We start from the raw sequence: 25,325 nt of genomic DNA on the forward strand, positions 1-25,325 counted from the left end.
AATGGGAGAACCAAAGAACAAGATAACATCTAGCAGCACAGAGCAACAGCATGATGAAGCAATTCCCATAGACTGACATAGGAAGAAATTCCTATACAAATGGACTCTAGAAAGTGAGAACTTTGGGGTCTGATTCTGCAAACCAACTTCCAGGAGCATCAGATGAGCATCTGACAAGGCCTTGCTCCCTCCTCATGTCCAGGCCACCTGGCCAGTGGCTTGGCATGAGCAACTCTAAGGCTGGTAACTATGATAACAACCTTGCAGAACCTGTGTGTGTGTGTTTGTATGAATGAATGTGTGAATAAATATGAGATTGAATGGAATGTTATAGCTATAACTAACTGCTTACTATGATACTTTCTGTATTCACAATAAATGTGGTATTTTGCCTTTTTCTCTTTTATAAGATCCTGCTGGTTTTTATTTTATTGGTATAACACAAAAGTGGTCTTCAAAAAAGCCATGCAACTTAACTTTAACTCGTACTGGTAAATATGGCAATTGTTGGATCTAGAAAATTGTATGCAATGGAACCCGAACCCTAACATTTTCAGCAAATGACATTTCTGACTATAAAAACTAGTGTCCTGCAATGAGATCCTAAAAGCTACTTGGCAAGTATATTTCTGAAACAAAAAAAAAAGGAAGGTTTGGATTATCTGTCATCTAGTTAAGCCTGAAAATGTATGTTTATCAATTAGGGAATTGTTTTTAAAAATACACATGCACTTATGTATTCACTTATTTTGTGCCTCAATATATAATACAGCATTTGAGCTTAGTCACTGTAGTTGCGTGCATAGCTGACTATTTTTAAAACCCTGTTTGTAAAGCTGTTTTTTAATTTCCTAGACTTCATATTACCAAGGAATACAGTTTATTTTGAATTCATTTGAAAAATGTTCTTTTCTTCAGATTGTTAGTATTGTATTTTTATGACAGGTTTCAGAGTAGCAGCCATATTAGTCTGTATTCGCAAAAAGAAAAGGAGTACTTGTGGCACCTTAGAGACTAACCAATTTATTTGAGCATAAGCTTTCGTGAGCTACAGTTCACTTCACCAAATGAAGTTTAAGAGATAATCAGAACCATCAGTGACAAATACACAACTTTAAAAGGGCCAAACTGTGGCCCCAATTCAGCAAAGCACTGAAACATGTGCTTACTTTTAATCAAGTTAGTAGTGCCATTGTCTTCAATAGGATTACAGATATGCTGAAAATTAAGCATGTGCTTAAGTGCTTTGCTAAACTGGGTCCTAAATCCTTTTAGTACATTTTTTTGGATCCTGATAGCTATTAACGTTTAGAACACTTGGATGAAGGATGACTGTACTAAACAACTTAGCTATGAAAAATAAGCAGAGCTGGCAGCCTACTGAACACTTTCCACTTTAGGACTGTTTTCAGCTGATTTACAGCTTTGCCATCTTGAAAAATTGGAGTATGAAGTTTCCCATGCTGGGTGTCTGCCTCACACTGAATTTTTTGGAAAGGCACAACAAAAATAGTTCAGCCATTTCAGAGAACAAGGTTAAGGAGAAATAGGTTGTGTTGACCATATTAAAGCGTGTGTGGTGGTGGTGGTGGGGGGTAAGGCTACACAGCCTGTTTCTGAGCACCAACTTCCCATCTCCATTTATCCCCCTCTCCACTATCCCCTACATCCCTTCCCTCCCAGGAAGCATGTCTAATGTTTTCCTTCTCAAATAGTTTCATTATTCCCTCCTCCCCCCAAAAAATAAAACTGCCAGCCATGACTCCTTTGTGGGGCTTTTGATTAATATATAGTTAGGTGTAAGTTAATTGAAAGGTGAGCTCACAGAGCCTTCATGAGCCACAGAGAATTTCAAAATAATCTAACTGTTCAGATACAATAGTCAAGCTTTACAGAGCAGAAAATAGTAGTGAGGGAAACCTCTACTCACTTTTCTGTATTGGAGAATGTGCAGTGTAAAAAAGTGTACGTTTTTCTTAAATACTATGCTCAATTGGGTCCCCTAAAGATTTAGTAGGGGCCATACACTACCTTGGGCAAAACTTGTCAGACTGAGACCACTTTGACCCATAGCTCATCAATAGTTTGATCCCTAAGGCTGTGCAATGTTCCCAACTAGAAACTCTTTTTAAAAATGGCTCTGGGGGAAGAGGGTTACACCCGGCACAAATTACTCCAAATTTGGATCACTAACCCTACTCTGCTGGGGCACACCAACTTTTAAAGAAATCCAACCATGCTTGTCACTTTGCCTACTCAGGAAGGTTAATCTTTAAACAAATGCCAAGATCTAATTTTAACTACAGTGGTGCTGCTGTACCACTATAATGAGAGCTTGAGTGGTTTTCTTTTAATAAGTCACTCTTCTTCCGAGTGTTTTGCTGACATCTGAAATTAATTCATTTTAATACATGTCCCCACATCCACATACACCATCAGTTTGAGACCCTTGGGTATAAATGAACAAAAACGTATACAAGCTGAGAATGTCATGAAGATATGATCTAGCTATAAGCTTCTAAATGTAAATTAGGAAACAAAAATGTTCCTGTAGTTAAAGCACAAGAATTAATAGCAGATTGCAATACTTTTGCTACAAACTCTGGGTGACCATAGGCAAATCACAATCTTGATATACCTGGTTTTCCCCTCTGTAAATAATCCTACCCATCCTAATAAACACTCAATTCAATAATACTAATACATAAAAGAAATAATAGTTTTGGGTTAAAAGATGGGTCTGGGAGGTAGAATATCTGAGTTTTCTTCCCAGTTTTGCCACTGACTTGCTGTGTGACTTTAGCCTTAGATATAGCCACTCTGTTTTTCAGTTTACACCTCTGAATATTGTAGACAACGATATAGCCTTGTTTCACAGAGGTGGTGTGAATGCTTCTAGCCTAGAGACCGTTACATGAGGCCTGGGAAGTGCGAAGTACCATAGCAAACTGGCCTCTGTGTGCGTGTACCAGACGCAGGCGGTACTGGCCTGGGATTCTGGAGCTGGAGAATCTGGATTCGGGCTGGAGCAGCTGGTTCAAAATGCTGAGTGAAGTGTCCCGCGGGGCAATGGTGCAATTATCCCCCTTCCCATCCAAGCCTCTTCGGCGCCGCTGCGCTGCCGGGGGAGTCAGCTGAACGTCACGGCTGAGCGCCCGTGGGGCGCGTCGCTGCCCCGCTTCCAGGGAGAAGGGCATGCGCGGGGACGGCGGCCAGACGGAAAGAGTCCCTCGGCGCGGCCTGCTCAGGGTAGCGGCGGCGAGAGACGAGTAGGAGCCTGACAAGGGCTCCGGGGCTAGCCCAGGGCCCCTCCCCCAGGCGCCGCGCCAGGGCAGAGAGGCCCCAGGCCTCCAGGCTAGCGCGAGGCCCATTCCCTCCTTGCTGACACCGAGGCAGAGGGGACCCGGCGCTCTCACCTGGGGGGAGGAGGGGAGCATGCGTGCGGGCTAATGAGTCTGCGCGGCGTCCCTCCCACACGCGGCTGGGCCAGTCCATTCACCAGCAGGAGCGAATCCGGAAGATTCCACGGCGGAGAAACTGGAACCTTCCAGTAGGTCGCGGCTCGTGTCCGCCCCCTCCCCACCCCTTCCGCACCGGCGTCTGAGAATTCATTCAAAGCCGGGGAGTCGACACGCCGGCAGCCCTCCTCGCGCTACGAAAGAGCAGCAGCGCTCAGGCGGCGTGCGCGCGGGAACCGCTGCCGGTGGCCGTTGGGGCCGGTTCCCGTGCTAGTCGTCCTTGCCCCCATCGACCCTTCGCTGGCGGCCGGTCTGCTTCTGCCGCGGCCATGAGGCACCTGCCCTATTTTTGCCGTGGGGAGGTGGTGAGGGGCTTCGGCAGAGGCTCCAAGGAGCTGGGCATCCCCACCGGTAAGTGCGGGTGTTAGGGGATTCGCCCCGAGCTGTGACACCCCCCCCTTACCTGCGGGGCATGGGGGCGCCGAGGCTCCGGTGGGGGGGGGACCCGTGTGCGACCGCTACGGAGGGGAAGTAACCCTGACGTTAGTGACCCGCCCCATTCTGAGGTCACTGGTGTCGCAAGACGGGCTTGTCGGCCGCCCTCGCTACTTGCCCTGTGAGCGGCCGGAAGCGAATCGCTTCTCTCGGCGCGTGCGCCGGAAAGCGCTGAGCGGGGCTGGGCTGCCGGCGCTGCGGCGCCGTCGGCGCAAGGCCCCGGTGATGGCGCCGCACGCGGCGCGGGAGCCCGGCAGTTCGCTCCCTGCGTGGGTGGGCAAACGCAGCGCCAAGCGGGAGCAGCGCAGAAATGGCCGTGCTTGAAAATACCCCACCCCGTCACCAACCTCGCTTTCGGAGCCGGCGAAGGTGTACCCAGGAACTGCCTAGCGTCGAGACCGCTTATGCTGTCAAAAAGTGCATTGGCTGATTTAGCTTATACTGTACGCTAAATAAGCTCTTGGCAGCAGAAGAGTTTTTATACTGATATGCCTGCGTCTGTTCTCGGGCTTCTGCTGGTATAAAAATGGTGCAAAAAAAATTCCAACCCTACCTGACATTGACTATCCTGTCAAAAGCTGTAGTGTTGCCTTGGCTTGAGTAATACAAGAATTCACTACAGCACCACTTCATCTGAACCTGTGTTGAACACTGTCCTTGTTTATGTTTAGAGTCCTTGTTTAGAGTGAACTAAGGCAGCCTGTCTACAGTCTACCGTGGGGAAATCTTGTGACTATTTCCCACAGTTACTAACACTGGTTAGCTCCACTTGCGTTAGGAACGTTGGGAGAGCTGGCATAGACATGCCACCAATTTTTAATTTCCATGTTGATTAAATGTGCCTTAAACAGAATTAAATGATAATACTTCCAATGCTGATCACAAATAGTGTCTGTGGACACTAAGCATCTTGTGTTGTGAATACTGGAGAAACTAAACCAGTCTTGGCAGCTGTGGAAAGTTCTGCAAAATTTCCTTTATGTAGGCAAGGTCAAGCATGCTTTCTGTAATATGATGAAAAGGGATTATCTTCTTAATAGCAATTAAACTGTTCTGAGTATCACTTCAAGGGGATCCTTTTTTAACCATTTTTTTTGGCAACAGGCTAGTTTCCTAGAGTTGATTAGGATTTGCCATAGAAGATCTGTGGTTCACTCAGGAGTACAGCTTTATTTGTTTCCATGATCCCTATTACCATGCTAGCTTAATGCTATGATTAGGTACCAGCACAAATTGGTGACAGGCTTGCATCCAAAATGCCCCCTTTTAAAATGTCAAATTAGTAGAAATTTCTGTGTATATCTTGCTTTTTTAAAAGTGTTGTCCTAGTTGCAGGATTTGTGGGATGGAAGGAAGGTGTTTTCTATAGAGATTGGGATGAGTGCATGTGTGTAGGTAAGGAGGAGTTGCAAAATAGCTTGCTCAGAAAGCTTGGATGATATCATGGTGCTATTTGATTTAAATGGAACTGGGATTTCACCCCTAGCTTCCCATCACTTCGACTCTGACACAGAGAATTCCTGGGGGCGGGGAAAGTTTGTACCTAAACAAGGGCTCCTCATGTGTTCTTATTCCTATCCTCCCCCCCCCCCCCAAAAAGAACCCCACATACACTCAAATGTATAGTGAGGGATAAAAATAGACATCATCTGTGGGGCCCTGTTCTATTTCTTCAACTTGGAAGATGCTTTTCTTTTCTGGTTAACCTTTCTTTATCACAAAAAAGGGAGGTAACTTCCCAGTAACAAGCTAATGGAAGTAGCTTGTCAAGAAGAAAAAATGTGTTGTGTTGTGAAAGCAAAACTGTAGAATTGGAGAAATGCAACACTATTATGTGTGTCACTATGTACGGGTAAAAGGAAGCTGACTAATCTCTTTATTGTAGAAACATAAGGCAGAGCACTGGGCAATGCCTCCTCATTTGTAACAGATGAGTTGGAGTTTTACAGTTAATCAGTGATCATTTGTCTGATTTAGCCATGGTCTGCACTTAAAATTTAGATCAAACAACTATGTTGCTCAGGGGTGTGAAAAATTCACACACCATGCTAGCTTAATGCTATGATTAGGTACCAGCACAAATTGGTGACAGGCTTGCATCCAAAATGCCCCCTTTTAAAATGTCAAATTAGTAGAAATTTGTGTGAAAAATTCACACCCTGAGTGCTGCAGGTAAGCTGACCTAATCCCGGGGTAGATTCTTCCATCGACATAGCTACAGCTGCTTGGGGTCTTGGGTTACTTACTTCATTGATGGAGTTTTTCCACTGTAGGAAACATCTACACTATACTCATCTACACAGCTGCAGCTGTGCTGGTGTTGCGCCCATAGTGTAGACATGCCCTTAGTTTCTGGGTCTCTACCATTGCCGTGCTTTAGGGCTGGTAAGATCTTTCCTGTATTGGGGGAAAAGAGGTTATTCTTTTTTGTAACATAAAACTAGGAAATCCTTTAAGCTAAACACCATAAACATTTTTATTTCATTTGGTGACTTTTATTGGTCTTGAAAGAATGCTTTATGCGTTCCTAAACTTACTAAAAGGCTATCCCAGTGTTTAGCTTAGTGCTGGTCCTGTACAAACAAACAAACAATACTTGCATGTTTTGAAAACATTAAATTGATGTTTTGGTCTCAATCAGTAACTAAAAAATTTGCATCACAGAAATCAGTCGAGTTCATTTAGCCAAGAATAACAACTTTGTGCTTTTACTGTATATCCGTGTCACTCCTAAAGCACAGACTTAGGACATAATGCTAGAAATACCAAAAGCAGTTTCACAGAAGCATTCTGGTAAGTGTTTCAGGCTGTCTCTTTAAAATATTAAGCTGTACACTGAATATCCTGTCAGGTTAAAATCATTCAGTGTACTAATTTGTGTTGTTTACCTTGAACAAATGGAGTGAAATACACAATGGAAATAGAAATTAACCATGAACACAAATTATTCTAACTAGTTTCATATTCTGGTTATCAGATTAGCAAAATACTGAAATTTGAGCAGCCATTTGCATTTCAGTTACGTGCATCCGATGAAGTGAGCTGTAGCTCACGAAAGCTTATGCTCAAATAAATTGGTTAGTCTCTAAGGTGCCACAAGTACTCCTTTTCTAGTTACGTGTAGTGAGGATAGGCATTTTTCAAGCTTCCTTAAAAAGCTGTCATTATATCTTAGGCCTTGTCTACACTACAGGGGAAATCTGATCTAAGCTATATAATTTGAGTTACGTGAATAGTCAGCACACGTTGCACTGGTTTAACTGGACTGATTTAATTTAAACAAATCAACTCAGGACGAGCCCTGAGTAATATTTTTTGTGACAATAAAGTACGGGATAAATTAGTTACACTTGATCTTGATTTCTATCCAAATCTCCCACTGATATCAGGGAATGTAGTGAAGGAAGTCTTTGAAGTCCTGAATTCATATCCCAGACCAGATAATAAACACAAAATTTGAACTTCTTTAATGGCACGTCTACACTGCAGATTTCCCTGTGTGGTATTTGCCCAAATCCTCTCTCATCCACACTCCAAGCCTTTAGATGTGTCTGGAGTTGGCTTACTCCACTGGGGTATGGGTCAGATCGCACGTTGACCTGTGACCTGCCTACTTTGCAGTGTGAAGGTAACAAAGGCACGGGTACCTGACTTTGAGTCTAGGTAGTCCTCCCCTACCATTCTCACAATTCTCTATAGCTGTATATTCCGGCCGTTCTACTTACTCATTTCCTACTTTCCCTCTATGTATGAGAAGCTACTGGCAGTTCACATTGCTGTACTATGATATTAATCCTCAGTTTACACATGTGCTGCTCCAGTTTTTGCAAAGCTCAGACTAGCTATGCCAAACAGCATAGAAGATGGCTTACCTCCAGCATGCCACTAGCTGGCCAGAGGAGCACAGTGAGGTTCTAGTTAACTTCTGGTGTGTACACTGGTGTGTACACTCAGGACCATCATTTTAGCAGGAGCTCCAGAAATATCCACTGTTAAGATTATGTTGAGTCTGGCAGAAGTGAGTGTCTGCCAGACTGGTGTCCAGTGTAGGGAGCATACCAGGCACCTGAAGCAGCTGTATTTGCAAGGGCAAAGATGGAAACAGCAGATAGGCAATACGCCCTCTACATCTAAATACTCATTCTATGAGGAGTTGGACTAGGCACTTGCTACTGAAGAGCCCACTCTTTCCTAGGACATCCTTCTGAATCTAGATGGTCTTATTATCAGACTGGAGGAAGGGATGCAGGGACGGCAGCGAATGGGGCCATGATGGATACCAGGAACAGACCACAGAACTGAAAGCCCCAGTTCAGCTCACTCGGCCAGATTGGCTGTTGAACATCCTGGGTCCATATTCCAAGAACTTATTTGGGGATGGACGTGTGGGACAGCCTGGAGAAGGAGATGTGTAGGGCCAGATTTTGGATCTGTAACATTGTAAGTGCTGTCTGCCATATTTGTTTTCATGGGATAATTTTTGTTCTAAGAGGGAAGGATTTCTGGGTTATGACCAATAAAACTATCACTGTGGAGGATGGTGTATGCAATGGAGTGTGCTTAGCTTTGGCCGAAGGCTGAAACCAAGAGATCTTCTAGACAGTGTCCTCTTCCTCCTCATGGACCTGTCTCTTTGATTAACGAAGGCCTGCAAAGTCAGGGAGCAGTACTCTTTGCAGGTGACATTTTTTCTTACTTTTTATGGCAAGCAAAGTACGGGCACAGGTGTGCCATCAATGGCTGCAGTGCAGTTTGGGAACAACATTATCTGAAAGCTCGCTATTTATTTCAGGCACACTTCTAATGTCCACCGCTCACTGGTAAATTACAATGTTAATTAACTCACAGATCTCTACTACTACAAATCCGACAGGTGACTTGCCAACACTGAACTGCTTTGCAATGACCGTTAAGAGTGGGGGGTAGAAAGCTTCCCAAGGACTATTACAACCTGCTTCTGTTGGTACGGACTCCCTCAATTGAGTGATCTGGTGCTGGAGGGTTGGGACAACTTCAGAATTCCATGGAGGTCTGTTTCTGGAGCCTCTGCAGGTCATCACAGGTCTCCAAGACAATGTGATCTCATCACACTGTGCTAGTTCTTTTGCACCAGAAGTGCTGGTCTACACATGGGGAATCTGCAGCAATTGCAGCATTCATCATGTCTGTCCATTCTGCGATGAATGAATTGGCTTCATAGTCCTGCCACAGTCTGCATCTCTCAAAGTGCTTCCAAAAGGCCATCCAGCAACTCACCAAATGTCCACTTCACTGCATAAATAACTCTCCTGCAAACAGGAGTAGCTCATCTAATGAATCCATGGCTTGTCCCCCGGTTCGAGTGGACAGAGGTGAGGAGTGTGTAGAGGAGGAAGTGCCTCAGCTAAACATGGCAGGCTAAAATACTTCTGCACAGGAGTTTAGGAAGGAGATGAGTTCTCCCACCATATATCACAAGCCAATTTTTAGAGCGGTTCCACTTGGTGAGGTGCTAAGAACCCTGGGATATACCCCCAGAATCCCCAGCACCAAACAGAGGTCGCTGCTTTACCAGTGTGGAAGTGGTGTATATTGGGCATGGCTTATGTGAAACTGTGCAACGCCGACTCTGAGGCAGGCTTGAGTAACGCACCACCACACACAGTAACACTCAGCCTAAATGAGTGTTGACACCTCTTTATTAAGAGATCTTCAGGGATGGAAAAGTTGGAGAGAATAGGATTGTTTGTAGAGGTCAGAGTATTCCTTTAAAGTAGCTTGGTGATTCGTTTTATAAGTGCAGTCTTAAGCTGTTTCTTGGTCTTATAACATCTGAGTTCTTTTTAACTAATCATTTTGAAAGGCAGTATACATTCAAGCCACTGATAGGTACCTGTGGTCTTAATTTCACTTTAATGATTTGTGTGTGTGTGTTTGTGTCTTTTAACGTAGCTGTATCCTGACAGCATTACAATTTGGCTTCTGTTTGTAGTGCAGATGGGACTATGGCCAGGTTCCCTGATTGTGCTAAAGCATTTAATTCAGCCTGGTTGGTTGGTGTATATAAGGTCATTTTTACACAATAACTTGGAACTATGTTTTACATAGATCTGCTAACTCTGTGGTATCTTGGATATCTCACAAAGCCAGTGTGCTAATTGGCTATGAAGCTCTTTTTTCCTATTGCTTATTCTTGTATTAAGTGGAGCATTGTGTCATTAATATCAAATGATATGAGTGGAGTTAAGTTTTTAGTATATTTTAAGCTGTTTTACTGTACTATGGAGCACTTAATTTATATAATATACACTTTTTTCGATTTTGCAGCTAACTTTTCTGAGCAAGTTGTCGAAAGCTTTCCATCAGATATTTCTACTGGTATATACTATGGATGGGCCTGTGTTGGAAATGGAGATGTGCATAAAATGGTTTTGAGTATAGGTTGGAACCCGTACTACAAGAATGTAAAGAAATCAGTGGTAAGAATTCTGCTTTATGTGGTATTTTGGCTATAATAAACTAACTAGACTACTGGCTTGAGTAAGAGGAGCAGGAGTTGCTCCATAAACTGAATGAATGGCATTTAGATATTGCATTTCCAGTCATAAAAGTGGCACTTGTCTTATATTTACATACTGAGAGGAGAGTCTCTTAGTAGACAGATTTCAGAGTAGCAGCCATGTTAGTCTGTATTCGCAAAAAGAAAAGGAGGACTTATGGCACCTTAGAGACTAACCAATTTATTTGAGCATAAGCTTTCGTGAGCTATAGCTCACTTCATCGGATGCATCTGTAGCTCACGAAAGCTTATGCTGAAATAAATTGGTTAGTCTCTAAGGTGCCACAAGTACTCCTTTTCTTTTTAGTAGACAGAGTCCATGCAGCCATAGAAAAATAAGACATGTTCCTGTTTACCTCTTGCATCATCAATTAAATTGATAAATTCTGATGCTGCCAGTTAAAATAAATGTAAGCTTAAATAGTAAATTGATCACATTGATTATAAAAGACATGGAAATAGGATAAATGAGTAAGAGCCTAATGATATCTGTTAATTTTCAGAGTATAACTGCACTTCAAAATAAAAGAAAAATTAGTATGGCTTAATAGATTTTTTTCTACATAATTGGTATTGTTCTTCCAGTATGTTCTCTGATCAGTAATGGAATCCATATATGTTATATTATGGCCTCTTATGCAGAATCAGTATAATAAACTAAAAATGAATTCAAATATTATCAAGAACAAAGTCTCATGCCTGCTAATTATACCATCATCTGTGTAGGATTTTTTTTCTCTTGGGTCCTGGCTTCTTAGCCTGAACCAGCAAAACTAGTCACATTTTAGGCATTCTGAAATCACAGGCAGTTAGGCATGAGCCCCTGTTCTAAGTTTTATTCCAGCTGCTACTCTTTCATCTCTCTCTAGAATCTTCATTCAGTTCCCAAATGTGCAAGAAGCAAAAGCATCCCTAAAATCTGCTTCTCAAATAACACACGATTTCTTCAGAATTCCAGAAACTATTTCAAAGATGGAAATACAAAGCTAGATGGCAGTTTACTACGTTAGAATCCTGAAACCTGATATGAAATGGGTGGGTAGTCGGAATTCTGACAATGATGGTAAAAAAATCAAAACATAAGTAATTTTCCTATTCTTAAAAATTTCATAAATGTAGGATTCCTGCTCTTGAAGAGCAAAACACCTTAAGAAATTTCTCACACTAACCAGTTAAAAAAAAAATTAACCTTCAAGCACAGTAAGAACAGTGGTATTTTAAAAGCTTTTGCAGTAAAACAGTAGAGCCCTATAGTACACTTGCAGGAGTATGCAGAGGGTAGGAGTAACTTGAAATAAAACCATATTTGGTGAGCAAAGACAAATACAGTTGTTGAGTACATTTGTTGCTAGTACACCTAGCTTCACCTGCTAAAACACTGTAGCTGCTGCAGTTTGTGAAAGTTCAAACTCTTACCCATAATATTCTTCTAAATTAACTTTAATAGGAATGGAAATTTGTGCAGAATGTCTGTGACCCAGTAATTTCAGTTTTGTCTCTTTTGATTTACATGTACATGAAGGTACTCAAGGAGCTTATGGGTCATTTGTATCTGGCATGTCTTATGATGATGCTTAGCTATACATTTCCTTTAATTAGATTTGGACAATGGATTTAGTGTGTTGATGAAATGCAGATTAGGACCACTTTCAGTGACATAACTGAATGAGGATTTTGCTTGAGAAATGAAGTGCTTCGTTCAAATTGTTATGCTTGTTAGCTATTTCAGCTAGGTCCTCATTTAGTTGCATGTGCTTCTTTGATTCAAGAAACATTAAGTTCAGTCATAAATACTAACGGTATCGTGAGGTACTCTATACATTTAAGATTTCAGAGTGATAGCCCTGTTAATCTGTATCAGCAAAAACAACGAAGAGTCCTTGTGGCACCTGAGAGACTAACAAATTTATTTGGGCATAAGCTTTCGTGGACTAAAAGCCACTCCTCTGCCATGTACATTGGCCAAACTGGATAGTCTCTACGTAAAAGAATAAATGGACACAGAATGAGACATCAAGAATTATAACATTCAGAAACCAGTAGGAGAACACTTCAATTTCCCTGGACACTCAATAACAGACTTAAAAGTGGCAATTCTTCAACAGAAAACCTTCAAAAACAGACTCCAGTGAGAAACTGCAGAACTGGAATTAATTCGCAACCTGGACACCATCAAATTAGGCCTGAATAAAGACTAGATGGGTCACTACAAAAAGGAATTTTCCTCTGCTGATACTCACACCTTCTTGTCAACTGTTTGAAATGGGCCACCTTAATTGCATTGGCTTCATTAGCACCACAAAAGTGATTTCCCCTCCCTTGGTATTCACCCCTTCTTGTCAGTTGTTGAGAATAAGCCACTTCCACCTTAATTGAATTGGCTTGTTAGCACTGACCCCCCAATTGGTAAGACAACTCCCATCTTTTCATGTGCTGTGTTCTTATGCCTGCCTGCTGTATTTTCCACTCCACGGAGATGTACTGTAGTTCTTTGGACATAGTAGCATGAAATTAATGGTTGAGACTCTTGTCATGCTTACTGAAGCTTCAAAGATGCTCAGTTTACTTTAACAGTTTTCTGTCATGTTTCTTAAACATGCATAATAAATGTTAAATTAAGTTACTGAACTTTATTAAGATGTGGGGCAGGGATAAAACAGGTTTTTTTCCTGTCTTGTAGTTGGTAACAGTAACTTGGGCTAATCTTGAGAAACAGAGAAAACAAAAATAACTATCCGATTTTTTTTCTTTTTCTTTAGGAAACGCACATCATCCACACATTCAAAGAAGACTTTTATGGTGAAATTCTTAGTATAGTCATTATTGGGTACATCAGACCAGAAAAAAACTTTGATTCCTTAGGTAAGTATCAAGGCTTTTGTTTTGTTTTTGAAGATTTTTAGCCTGACCTTGATTTATGCAGTTCACTGCCACCAGAGATTTGCCTTCCTCCTGTGTTCCGTTTCACTTTTGATAATTAAGTAAATCTGCTTTTGGAAGTGGATCATTTAAACCATAAATATGGTCTTCGCTTGCTATGATAGGTTGAATGCAACAAAGAGGGCTTTACTTTTCTGATATTAAAAAAAGAATTAAGGAATATTGAGAAATACAGAAAAAAAGATATACTTGCAAGCTGTGTCACCTTGCACATCTGTTTCCTGGCTGAATTATTCTTTTTTGGGTTACCATGGTGATGTCACTCCCGGAACCTTAGTCTCTCTGAATCTGAGCTGTTGAAGAACAGCTCCTTCACAAAATCTAAACTGATTATTCAAAAGTGGCAGTCCTAACAGAATCCTCATTCTTTGGTCTGGCTCTTCCAATACAGAACTTGCCATGGAACCTCCTATGTTATGGGAGTTGCAAATCTGATATATCAGCAGGTGGTAGATTCCAACCCTTTGTGCGATTGATTCTTGTGACAAATGGAGAGGCTTCACATTTTAGTTTTACTCCTCTTCAGAATACAGTGGAGGTAATGGTGATATCTCACTTTGGTGTCATTTCAGCAGGGGCTTTTTACTATTTGTTCCTCCTGTTATCATTGCTGCACAGTACCTGAGGGAGAAGTCTTGGAAGTAATTATTCGCAACACCCATTAGATGTGTCTTGTGCCAGATTGTGCATAATCTGGACAGGTTTACAGATAATAGGGTTTGTCTTCATGAACCAGAAATTATGGGATTGATACAGAAATGATGGGGTGATATTCTGTTGGTTTTTTAGTCCCTTCTGGCCTGGAAAACTGTTTCTTTTAGTGCAGAAATCCTTAGATGCTCCTAGTTTTGGTAATGACATTAAAGACAATAATGCAGCACTGCTTCCAGATGTACATGATTTTCAGATTAAGGGTTTACATGTACCAACAACATTAAATTTTAAAAATGACAGAGGAAAGGATATTTTTTATTCTGTTTCTTTTAACACACATTTGACTCCAGTGCTCAGCAAAGAGAAGTAAAGATCTTTGTTAAAGATACGTATTCTCATCTGTTCAGTTAAGAGCTGAGACAGTTCTGAGCCAATTTTATTGGATCCTCCAAAGAAACTTCGAGGAAAAAACCCTGGAAAAACAAGATTTTATTGTAAGATTTTTTTTTTAAAAAAGGGAAGAAAAGCACCTTCATGTAGTCCTTCTTCATTATAATGAAGCAAGAAAAGGGCACACCTTGTAAGAAGGAGAGAGTGGTATCTGTAACATGCATCCAAATACTTGAAGTTTTAATTCGTGTTCTCATTAGGGAAAGTTGTAATCTCTCTGCTCCAGTGTACGGTAAGGGTGACTGGGTGCCTGGCTGGCTGGCTAGCTAGTCTTTGGCATTCGCTTTCTTTTAACAATGTAACTGTTAATGTTTGCTCAACATCTGCCTCTTGAGATTTCTAACTGATGTTGAACTCTCATGTGATGGTATCTGTCTTTCAACTTCCTCCAACCTCTGTTGATGCTCCATCCTGATTGATCAGAGAACTGATGCATTTGGAGCACTTTTGTTCAAAATGAAGCAGGGTGCACAGTACAGAGATTGTTTTTCCGTACTCCAGCATAACCAATCACCTGTGTAGGTCTCACCATTTGGAAGAGTTTTTGTCAGCAGATGAGTATGGAAAGCATGATTATCAGCAATTCATGGAATGTTACTTGGAATTTCAAAACAACTAATTTGAAGAAAAGATGGCATTTGGGTAGCATTGCTCTTGACAATAATTCCAATGTCAGTCAGTGTCAAACCTGTAGTACTCATGAATTGCTCTTTCTGCGTAAGATCTACATCTTCCTGTTGCTGTTGGGTTTCTTAATCGTACACAGGATCTTCTGCTGCATCTGTTACTATTGGCACATCTCCTTCTTGACTATTGTCCTCATGATCCAGTATTGGCATTGAAATGTCACCTGTTGCAGTTGCGGAGTTTTCATTATCTGTAGCATTGTTTGTTGGGTAAGGTGTGTTTTCCAGTAGTTTGAGAAATGAAGTTATTGGCTTTGAGCTCTTAGCTGCTGCTTCACTCAGTTGTTTTCGCCGTCTCTTGCTCGCACCACTTTCAAATCTCCTCTTAATAGTGATCTTTCTGGTCAATATGTAGCCTATCCACACTTGAAATATTCTGCTGTAAATAAGTAGCTTATCTACACTTGAAATCTTCTGCTGTAAACATGTACACAAATGCTGAAAAGACTTAAAATGAAGGAATACTACTTAAGAACACAAAATGAAACAGTCAGACAGGTTATTATCCTTATCACTGAATCAAAACTCAAGCACGCAGATGTAATGTAACAGGCTGAGCTGAAGACAAAGGGATGATATATATAGTAAACACAGACATGGGTACAGACAGAGGGATAATGTCCAAAAATTTCAAACGTGAATCCTCTCAAAACTCACTGTACAAGATTGTCCTCACAAATTTTCACCTGGAATCTGGGCCTGTAGACTACGAAAGCCTGTGATGATGGTCAAGCTAGGGCTCAACCAACCAGTCACCTCTTTTAGCTACCATATGAAGATAATAATGAGGAATTCTCACACATAAATAATTCCTTAGTCAACTAGATGTAAAACTATAAAGACACTAAAATGTAACAATTCTCTACCTTTCAACACGCATTTGATCCAGCACCAACCACTAGTAGTGGTTTGTTTATATAATCAGCTGATCTGAGAGGACACGTTCATCACTGTCTAATCTTGTGCTATCAGAACTGATATAAAATGTTCATAAATATTAATGAAAATGTAACTCTTATGTGACAAAATCTATATCAGTTAACAAAAAAATTGTCTTACCGTATCACATCTCTTATTTGCTTAAATTTGCAGCGCTACAGTGAAATGGCCCCCCGCCGCACCCCTCCCCCCCCAATTGGCCCTGAATCTTACATCTACAGTAAGACATAGTTTTTAAAAGAATCTAGTATAAAGAATTCAAACACTTCTAATGAAATATGTAGTAAGTCTACACTTTTCTTTTTCAATTTAGAAAGAGTAGGTTTAAAATTCTAAGTAAGAAATGAATGATTACCACTAGAGCTGGTTGGAAAAACTTAGGTGGGACCATTTTTCATTTGAAAATGCATTTCCACTGAAAATGAAACATTTTATGAAACCGTTCATTTTGTGGAAGTTTTATTTGAGGAAAAACTGGGAGAAGGGAGAATTACAATCATGCTGATAACATCCTGTTTCAACATTTTTTGTTTGAACTTTCCCAGTTTTTTTTTTCTATTGTACATTAGAATAAAATAGTCAAAATCAAAATGTTTTGAGCTGAAATGGAACTTTTTGGGAACTCTTTCATGGGCAATTCTGAAAATTTTGGGTTTTCTGAATAGTAACAAAACCAAATCTCAAAATACTTTGTGATATGGGATTTCCATCCTCTGCGCAGCTCTAAAAAGTACATTATCTCTGAACCTGAGCTGTTTACTGATAGCAGTCTGTTTTTTCTGGGTCATATGCACTCTCTCTCAATATTGTATGGTTTAGTATTTGGTCTGAATTTTTTAAAAAATATAAAATGTAAACTTTCCTTTTGCAGATGCACTTATTTCAGCAATTCAAGATGACGTTGAAGAGGCTAATAGAAAACTAGACTTACCAGAACACCTGAAACTCAAAGAAGACAACTTCTTCCACATGCCAGAAAGCAAACTAGTAAATGGCCATTAAACAAAGTCATTTGTACACTTATTTTTATTGTACTCTTGTCTTTGGTCTGCTCTCATTAGTATTCAGCTGTTGTATCTGGTTAGTTAAGTGAAATCTGTGTGTGAACAAAACACTGTAAAACAGCTGTGTTAGGCTTCTTTGTTTGAACTAATGTATTATTAAATCTGTCATGCAAGGGAGTAGAAAGTAATGTTAAATTCTTCTTAAAAATCAACATTGTGATTCAGCATGTTAAATTGTTCACAGGTCTGGTCATATGAAACTCAAAACCAAAGTTATTAGTGTCTTTTTGTCTATTAATGGTGTGTACATATTGGCTACAGACAAAAGACTTTGTGATGAGATTAGAGTGGACAGTCATTACTGCCTTCCAGTTGTTTTTACATTTTCCTTATATCTGGACTTCAGCCACTAATTTAGAAAATACCAATAGTGATCATGCTACAGGTTTGTCTGTGATGTGGAAAACATCTGTAGCAAGAATAGCATACTGTAGAGATATATTTTTGATATATTTTAGTAGGCATATATTACACTTGAAACTGGCATTAATTGAAATTATTTATTATTTTATTTGAAGAGATTATCACTAGAGTAAAATAATTGCACTGTCTTCCATTTTAGTGACATGCTCCCTATTTTAAGGGTTGCCTGAATCCTAAAATGGATGCTTTTGTTTATTTTAAAAAATACATATAAATCCCATCGTGCCAAATTGTGGGTTGGCTGATTTCATTTTAGAATAACAGCTCACTAAATTTAAAGTAATTTAAAGACACTAGATCTAGGTTACTAAATTAAATTTGTGTAACTCTGATATTGCAAAGCAGATTGAAAACCGTCCTTAGTGCAAGAGATCCTCAAATGATGTGGAGCCACTGTAGCGAGACCTGTGCCCTTGTAGCCCCCTAGGATGGGAAAAGGGACCAGAGCAATTGAGCGTTGGCTATTGACAGCTGCTGCAATGGTACTTTAGGGGCTGTTGCAGCTGGACATAACCAAGAGCAACACTGAGGCTGTTCTTTACATTATGTTGTGAACAAAACCCACCCCAGTTGACTTGAGGACTGGGAAGTTAAGCCATTTTTATGTCTTACCCTTTCCTTGGGTCCTGTACCAAATGCAGCTTGCGTGGTGCCAATGATTAAGCACACTATCAATCGCTATGTGAAGAAAAAACCAAAGCCGCTTTTGGGACACTATGTGAAGAGGATAAATTCAAAATATAAACATTTCAGTAAAAAGTAAATAATTATGGTTTCTCTTGCCATACAAGACATAAACATGCATACAAATGCCATGTTATCTAAACTGTGGTTGTACTCCAAGCAGATTCTATAAAAATGGGGCTCCATATTTCTAGTCTGATTCCAGATCAAATCTGCTTCTTTTACAAATATGTGATTTTGTCCCTTCTAACTACTAGCCATGCAAATTCATTCTGGAGTCGCAACCTGGGGGTTTTGCATTCCTGATCCTGGGCTGCTCCTTGGGCCTAGAATGATGCTTCACGTAAGTTAGTGTGCTGAGGGCCTGTAATATACAGCTGTCACCGAGGACTGCCCTGTGCACTGCAGTGTTGTCCAGAATCTCTGCAGTGCTGTGTGCTGTAACCCCTGCTTCGACACACCCCATCCCCAGCATGCCTTTTATTTCAGGGCTTATGGGGTTCTCAGAAGTCAGACTTAGAGCTGTCTTCCTCAGTTCCTGTGCTGGGAATCCTTACTTCTCTGAATACGGGCTTCTAGGTTCCGTTTGTGCTTCTCTGGCTCTCTCACGCAGTGTAAAGAGACCAGAGCAGTTGTGAGGATCTTGCCATGAGAATGAAATTGAATTCTTTGATTTGCATATCACCAATTAAAGATCTTGCAACTGGAACTTAACAGTCCTGTTGATATGAAAGAGGAAAGAATCTAAATCAGTTGAGGAGGGAAGTGTGGTTACATAACCACTTTTCAGAGTAAATAGTACTTGAGCTGGTCCTTGTTATCTTTTCAGAGTGCACACTGAAAATTCTTGACATAACTGCTGTCTGGAATTTTCCAAAGAAGTTTCAGAATTTCTCATTTGCCTTCTGTTCAAAGTTGGGAGAAATCACATGCAGTAGAAAATACTGTTGAGAAAGAATGGTTAATGTGAGTGGCATTTTACTATAAGACTCAGTGTAAGCTGTCTTTTTACACTCTGCACAACAATTCCAACTTGTAAGTTGGAAGGAAGGGTATCTGTTAGGGATACATTTTAATTCAAATGAAGGAGTGAAGGGAGGATTTTCTTCTTGCATGAAGATGTCCAGTTAATTCTGATATTTCACATTCCCCCTTTCTTTCCTGGGGGAACAAAATAGCAGTTATATATACTATTAAGAAAAAGGTGTCGTATTGAAAAGTAAATCTGTTAGTTTAGGGTTTTAAAAATAAACTGTTGTAAACTTTTTGCTAATGATTTCATGTGTCAGTTGAGGAATTGTTTACCATTTTAGGAAACAAAGGTGCCTTAAAACATTTGAGTACAATTGTTCATAACTGGTAACGAACACTAATGTCCAAGAATCATTTCACAATGTATAACCATTGCACTGAGCAGAGAGAACTTGAACTGCTAATTATATAAAACAACTGGAAGTGAGACTGATTTATATAGAGTAGTGTCTTGAGGTTGGTTTTTGAGAGCATAAATGTGTCTCAAAGTATCTCTCTGCCCTTGTGTTTTGTTATGTACTTGCTGGATATCAGTTATTTAAGTTTGATATAACTTAGTACAGCAGAAGCTTTATGAACAGTTATATTTTTGTACTATATTCTAATATAAAAGTACAAATCTTGTATTTGCTTATGCTACTGTTACAACATCTAAGCTAACTTTTAAAAAAGGAACTGTAGCTGGGTAACAGTTATATTCCTGTTTGTCTCATGTTTTCAGGTGAAAAGTCTTGCTCGGTATAAATAATTTTTACATATTGGTTGGCATGTTCTGAAAACATTGTCAACTGTTCACTAATTATGCTGCTTGTTTACTTGCCTTTCTTTCAGCTTCTGCAATGAAAACTTTGTTCAGTGGTTTTCACTTTCAATTTCCCAGTGCTGCAATAGTTGGATTACAAACATTGCAAGGGAAATGGCTTTTTAAAAATGTTTTAGAATTTTAAAAGAACCGTCAAAATACTTTCTCACAGTTTACATTTTGGGCCAAATATGAGTTAGTGTCTTTCTGAAATCTACTGCTGTCTTTGAATAAACTTTGGTCTAGTGTAGGGACCAGTCAATATACGTTTTGTTTTTTTCTTCAAAAGGAAAAAAAAACCCGAACAGTAGCTTTTAGGTAGGATAAAATTGGTATTGTTAGCTTAGTGCAAAATGTGTACATTTTTAGCACATGTTGAAAACTTTGAATAAAGTGCAATAACTGCTTGATTCTTTCTGCCTGATTTAAGTTAGTAACTAACAATTGCTTATGTAGTTAATGTTCAACATTGAGAACCACTGGTGACTAGTAATTTCTAGTATGGATGTGTGTGTGTGTTACATATATAAAATCAACTTGTTAAAGTTGGGTTTTGTATTACTTCAGTTGACTCCTTTGCAGACAGCAGACTTCACTCTTTCTTGTCATGAAAGTGCCCTACCTATTTTTTGTGTTGAGGGCAATGAGATTGTACAAAAGGAAGAAAAATCCTGTTCACACTGCTTAGAAGTGAGGTTGTACATATGGCGATTGGTACAGCTACCATGCTAACTGCAGACTCATGTGCTTTGGAATCTTGCACCAAAGGTTTATTAAAATTCCAGGCTGTTTTCTAAGAGCCCCTGCAGACTCCACAACAACATGTAAAGTCACCTTTTATTAGCAAGTCTTCCTACTACAGTATTTGGCAAATTATATATCTTCACTTTCTACCCATCCCTGTCGTCATAAATTCTTGGGACTAGGTTTTATTTATTCACAGAATTTCTATTGTCTAGGATTTATTGCCATGTTGTGTAACTAACACTGTACTCACCTGAAGCTAATATTACTTCCTGGATAGTATTTCCACAAGAACAGATTATATTTAATGAAAACCTAGTAAAAAATCACTTGGTCAAATCTTACCCTTTTTCACATTGATGTAAATCAAAATTGATGTTTGCTGTTTCTTTTTTAAATGGATGACAACAATGTCTCTTTCACTAGTGAAAACTGAACAAGTGATGGCTTAATTACAGGTTTTTTTCCAGATTGCTAGATAACATTAATAGAGTTTAGTCCTTTATTTTATGTATTTAAATCATTGCCTACTACAATAGTGCCCTGATCCCTCATCTAGGGACTGTAGGTTCTATTGAGAGAGAGAGCCCTTTTAAAACCAGAGACTACCTTTTGCTTTCAGTGATGCTTTTCAGTGTCTGCCACATTTACCATCTAGTTTTGATTTTTTTTTAAAAACATTCAAAGGGGTTAATCTGAAATTTAGAAGCACTAAAACAAACATGGTTGTGGTGATCAGCATCCTGTTACAAAACAAACAATTCAGGATTCAAATTATTTTAGTTGAAGGAAGATGGGGCACTTCAAAACCACATCTAGAAAGCAGCTCAGTTCTTTTACAAATCAAAATATGCCAGAACTGATCATTTGGGTGGTATTTTAAACTTTTCAAAGTGCTTAAGTGGCCTAGGAGAGTTGGTAATGGAACTAAGTTAGAGAAAGATACACACTGGTGGATATTGCACCAGTTAATGCCTAGGTGCCCTGCTTCCCTGTGAAATTCACAGCCCCAAACTCGATGCCCAGGCTTCCCATACAATGCATGGGGAAAGTTAAGTGCTTAAAAAAGGGATTCTCGGAAGCCAGCAAGATGAGCTGAGGGCTGCCTAAGCTAACATTAAGAGGGGAGTAGTCCTGTATGTGGCAATCTTGAAGCAAAGCCCCCTACGGGCTGTTGCCTGGGTGAAACTATTACCATGGTCAAGATCAGCTCTAAGACGCTTCTATTAGTGCATCCTTGTGCTTTTAAATATCTACTGAAATGTAGAACAAGGATAAAAACATTGACCCATCTCCCATTGGAGACCACTGCATCACTTACCTCACAATAGTATTTCAGATAGGAAGCAGTCAGCTCAGCGTGCTGCATAGATAGGCATCGGACAGCATGGATAGTTGTTCATCCACTGTCTTTTGATGGGATGCTCGTGTGATCCCACAGAGGGAAGCAGAGTAGCAGTCACGCATAGAAAACAAACACAGATGCCATATTTTTCTCCCACAAGCTGTGTGGTGGCTGTTCCACTTTGTATAAATGCTTAGAGAGACATTGGGCCAGAGCCAGAGAGAGAGTGTAAGCTGGTCATTAGAGCACCGCTCACCTGGGATGTGGGAGACCCAGGAGCCAGTCCTGCTCCAATGACTATTTTGATACATTCAAAGTGGAACAGGTTCAGTGGGAGAGATTGAGGGAACTCCACATCAGGGTATCCTGTAGCTCAGTGGTTAGAGCACTCAGAGGTGAGAGATCCCTGTTCAAATTATTTTTCCCCCTCAGGCAGAGGGGAAAACTAAACCTGGGTCTCCCATATCCCAGGTGAGTACTCTAACCACTGGGTTAAAAGTTTGCAACCTGAGCACCCTCCTACACATCCATCTCCTGGTTTTTGAAGAGGGCCTGATTTTGTTCAAGTGCTCTGAGCATGCCTAGTGGATCTGGCCCCATAGGGAAGATAATGTGGGCAAATGCCTGTCTGCTGCTGGTTCATGGATAGGCATCCAGACACCTAGAAAGAAAAGGAGTACTTGTGGCACCTTAGAGACTAACCAATTTATTTGAGCATAAGCTTTCGTGAGCTACAGCTCACTTCATCGGCTGCATACTGTGGAAAGTGTAGAAGATCTTTTTACATACACACAAAGCATGAAAAAATACCTCCTCCCACCCCACTCTCCTGCTGGTAATAGCTTATCTAAAGTGATCACTCTCCTTACAATGTGTATGATAATCAAGTTGGGCCATTTCCAGCACAAATCCAGGTTTTCTCACACACACACAAACCCACTCTCAGCAGTACTCCTTTTCTTTTTGCGAATACAGAGTAACATGGCTGTTACTCTGAAACCAGACACCTAGAGTTAGGCAGAGATACGCGTTCTCGGAGGCAGAAATGTAAGGACCTAGGGAACTTTTACAGCAGAAATGCAGGGTGAGTTTAGGTGCCTATAGAATCATAGAATATCAGGGTTAGAAGGGACTTCAGGAGCTCATCTACTCCAACCCCCTGCTCAAATCAGGACCAATCCCCAATTTTTGCCCCAGATCCCTAAATGGCCCCCTCAAGGATTGAACTCACAACCCTGGGTTTAGCAGGCCAATGCTCAAACCACTGAGCTATCCCTCCCCCTTGTATTAGATGGCACAGAGTGAGGGTTTTGCAGATTACAGTGGTGCCTAATACTGGGACTTCGCAACCTGAGTACTTATGTGGATCTAGGCCTTTGTGTCCAGTCTGTTTCCAGTGTATGCTGTTATTAATAATCTGTTAGGCTCCTCCTATTTGTATTGGTCTTTCACACAATAATACAGGAGATAGATATTTTTAAAAATGGGTATGGGGATTGTAGAACAAATATTGGCAAAGTCACTCAAAGGCAGCTATACTACTTAAAAGTGCTCGTAAATAATTTGTGAAATGGACTTGATTTCAAGTGAACTGTGTGCCTTAAACAAGGTTTGTTCAAAGTCCATAGGGGATCACAGTAAATAGAAATTCCATCATAATTTCTTACAGATTCCCCCAAGAAAAGCTGTACTAACCAAGATTAAATTATCCTTTTTATGAGAGAGGTGTGTTCACATTCCATACTAGTTCAGTTCTGGAACTCTGAAGATCAGAGCCCAAAAACAGATTGTGGTCGTATTTTTAGGAGTAGTAGCAGATTTGCTTTTAATTTGAGAATACAATGAAAATTCCAATGTCATTTAGTGAGAGTTGAAAGATGAACATTAGTTGAATTTGAAGATATGAAAATCCTTTATACATTTTAGTACAATATATATATAGTAAGAAAAAGACTACATTTTTCATAGAAAATGCTGAGATGTTTATAGCTCTAACCTATAGCAGCCTAACTCCAGTAAATGAACTCTCATATCAACTTTTGGAAATGTAATCATACAATCTCTCTTCACCGCCCTCTGCCGGGTAAATTGAGTTGACATTGATTTGCTTACTTGTTGCCTGTAACATAGGGTATGTCTACACTATGGAATAAGGTCGAATTTATAGAAGTCGGTTTTTTAGAAATCGGTTTTATATATTCGAGTGTGTGTGTCCCCACAGAAGTGCATTAAGTGCATTAACTCGGCGGAGTGCTTCCACAGTACCGAGGCTAGAGTCGACTTCCGGAGCGTTGCACTGTGGGTAGCTATCCCACAGTTCCCGCAGTCTCCGCTGCCCATTGGAATTCTGGGTTGAGATCCCAATGCCTGATGGGGCTGAAACATTGTCGCGGGTGGTTCTGGGTACATATCGTCAGTCCCCCCCTTCCCTCCCTCCCTCCGTGAAAGCAAGGGCAGACAATTGTTTCGCGCCTTTTTTCCTGAGTTACCTGTGCGGACGCCATACCACCGCAAGCATGGAGCCCGCTCAGGTAACCGTCACCGTATGTCTCCTGGGTGCTGGCAGACGCGGCACGGCATTGCTACACAGTAGCAGCAACCCATTGCCTTGTGGCAGCAGACGGTACAATACGACTGGTAGCCGTCCTCGTCATGTCCGAGGTACTCCTGGTCGCCTGTGTGAGGTCGATCAGGAGCGCCTGGGCAGACATGGGCGCAGGGACTAAATTTTTAGTGACTTGACCAGGTCATTCTCTTTAGTCCGGCAGTCAGTCCTATTGAACCGTCTTATGGTGAGCAGGCAGGCAATATGTCCTTCTGCACCGTCTGCTGCCAGCCAAAGATGTAAAAGATAGATGGAGTGGATCAAAACAAGAAATAGACCAGATTTGTTTTGTACTCATTTGCCTCCTCCCCTGTCTAGGGGACTCATTCCTCTAGGTCACACTGCAGTCACTCACAGAGAAGGTGCTGCGAGGTAGATCTAGCCATGTATCAATCAGAGGCCAGGCTAACCTCCTTGTTCCAATAAGAACAATAACTTAGGTGCACCATTTCTTATTGGAACCCTC

At 40.7% G+C, this 25,325-nt stretch overlaps 1 protein-coding gene across 1 annotated transcript; it reads left to right on the forward strand.

Annotated features, from left to right (window-relative positions):
* The first annotated feature begins 3,239 nt into the window (after window positions 1-3,239).
* RFK (riboflavin kinase) lies at window positions 3,240-21,153 on the forward strand. The gene is made up of 4 exons (XM_074953226.1): window positions 3,240-3,869; window positions 10,260-10,411; window positions 13,251-13,353; window positions 17,032-21,153. Exons 1-4 carry the CDS (start codon window positions 3,788-3,790, stop codon window positions 17,160-17,162), a joined length of 468 nt encoding a protein of 155 aa, XP_074809327.1. The 5' UTR covers window positions 3,240-3,787; the 3' UTR covers window positions 17,163-21,153.
* The last annotated feature ends 4,172 nt before the right edge of the window (window positions 21,154-25,325 follow it).

This window comes from Natator depressus, chromosome 5, assembly GCF_965152275.1.
Source record: "Natator depressus isolate rNatDep1 chromosome 5, rNatDep2.hap1, whole genome shotgun sequence".
Lineage (NCBI taxonomy): Eukaryota > Metazoa > Chordata > Testudines > Cheloniidae > Natator > Natator depressus.

Excerpts from the sequence above, each read along its gene's own strand:
- RFK (XM_074953226.1), top strand. The coding sequence starts at position 3,788 with ATGAGGCACCTGCCCTATTTTTGCCGTGGGGAGGTGGTGAGGGGCTTC. Across the intron at positions 3,870-10,259 it reads GGAGCTGGGCATCCCCACCG|CTAACTTTTCTGAGCAAGTT; the intron begins GTAAGTGCGGGT and ends TCGATTTTGCAG. Across the intron at positions 13,354-17,031 it reads AAAAAACTTTGATTCCTTAG|ATGCACTTATTTCAGCAATT; the intron begins GTAAGTATCAAG and ends TTCCTTTTGCAG.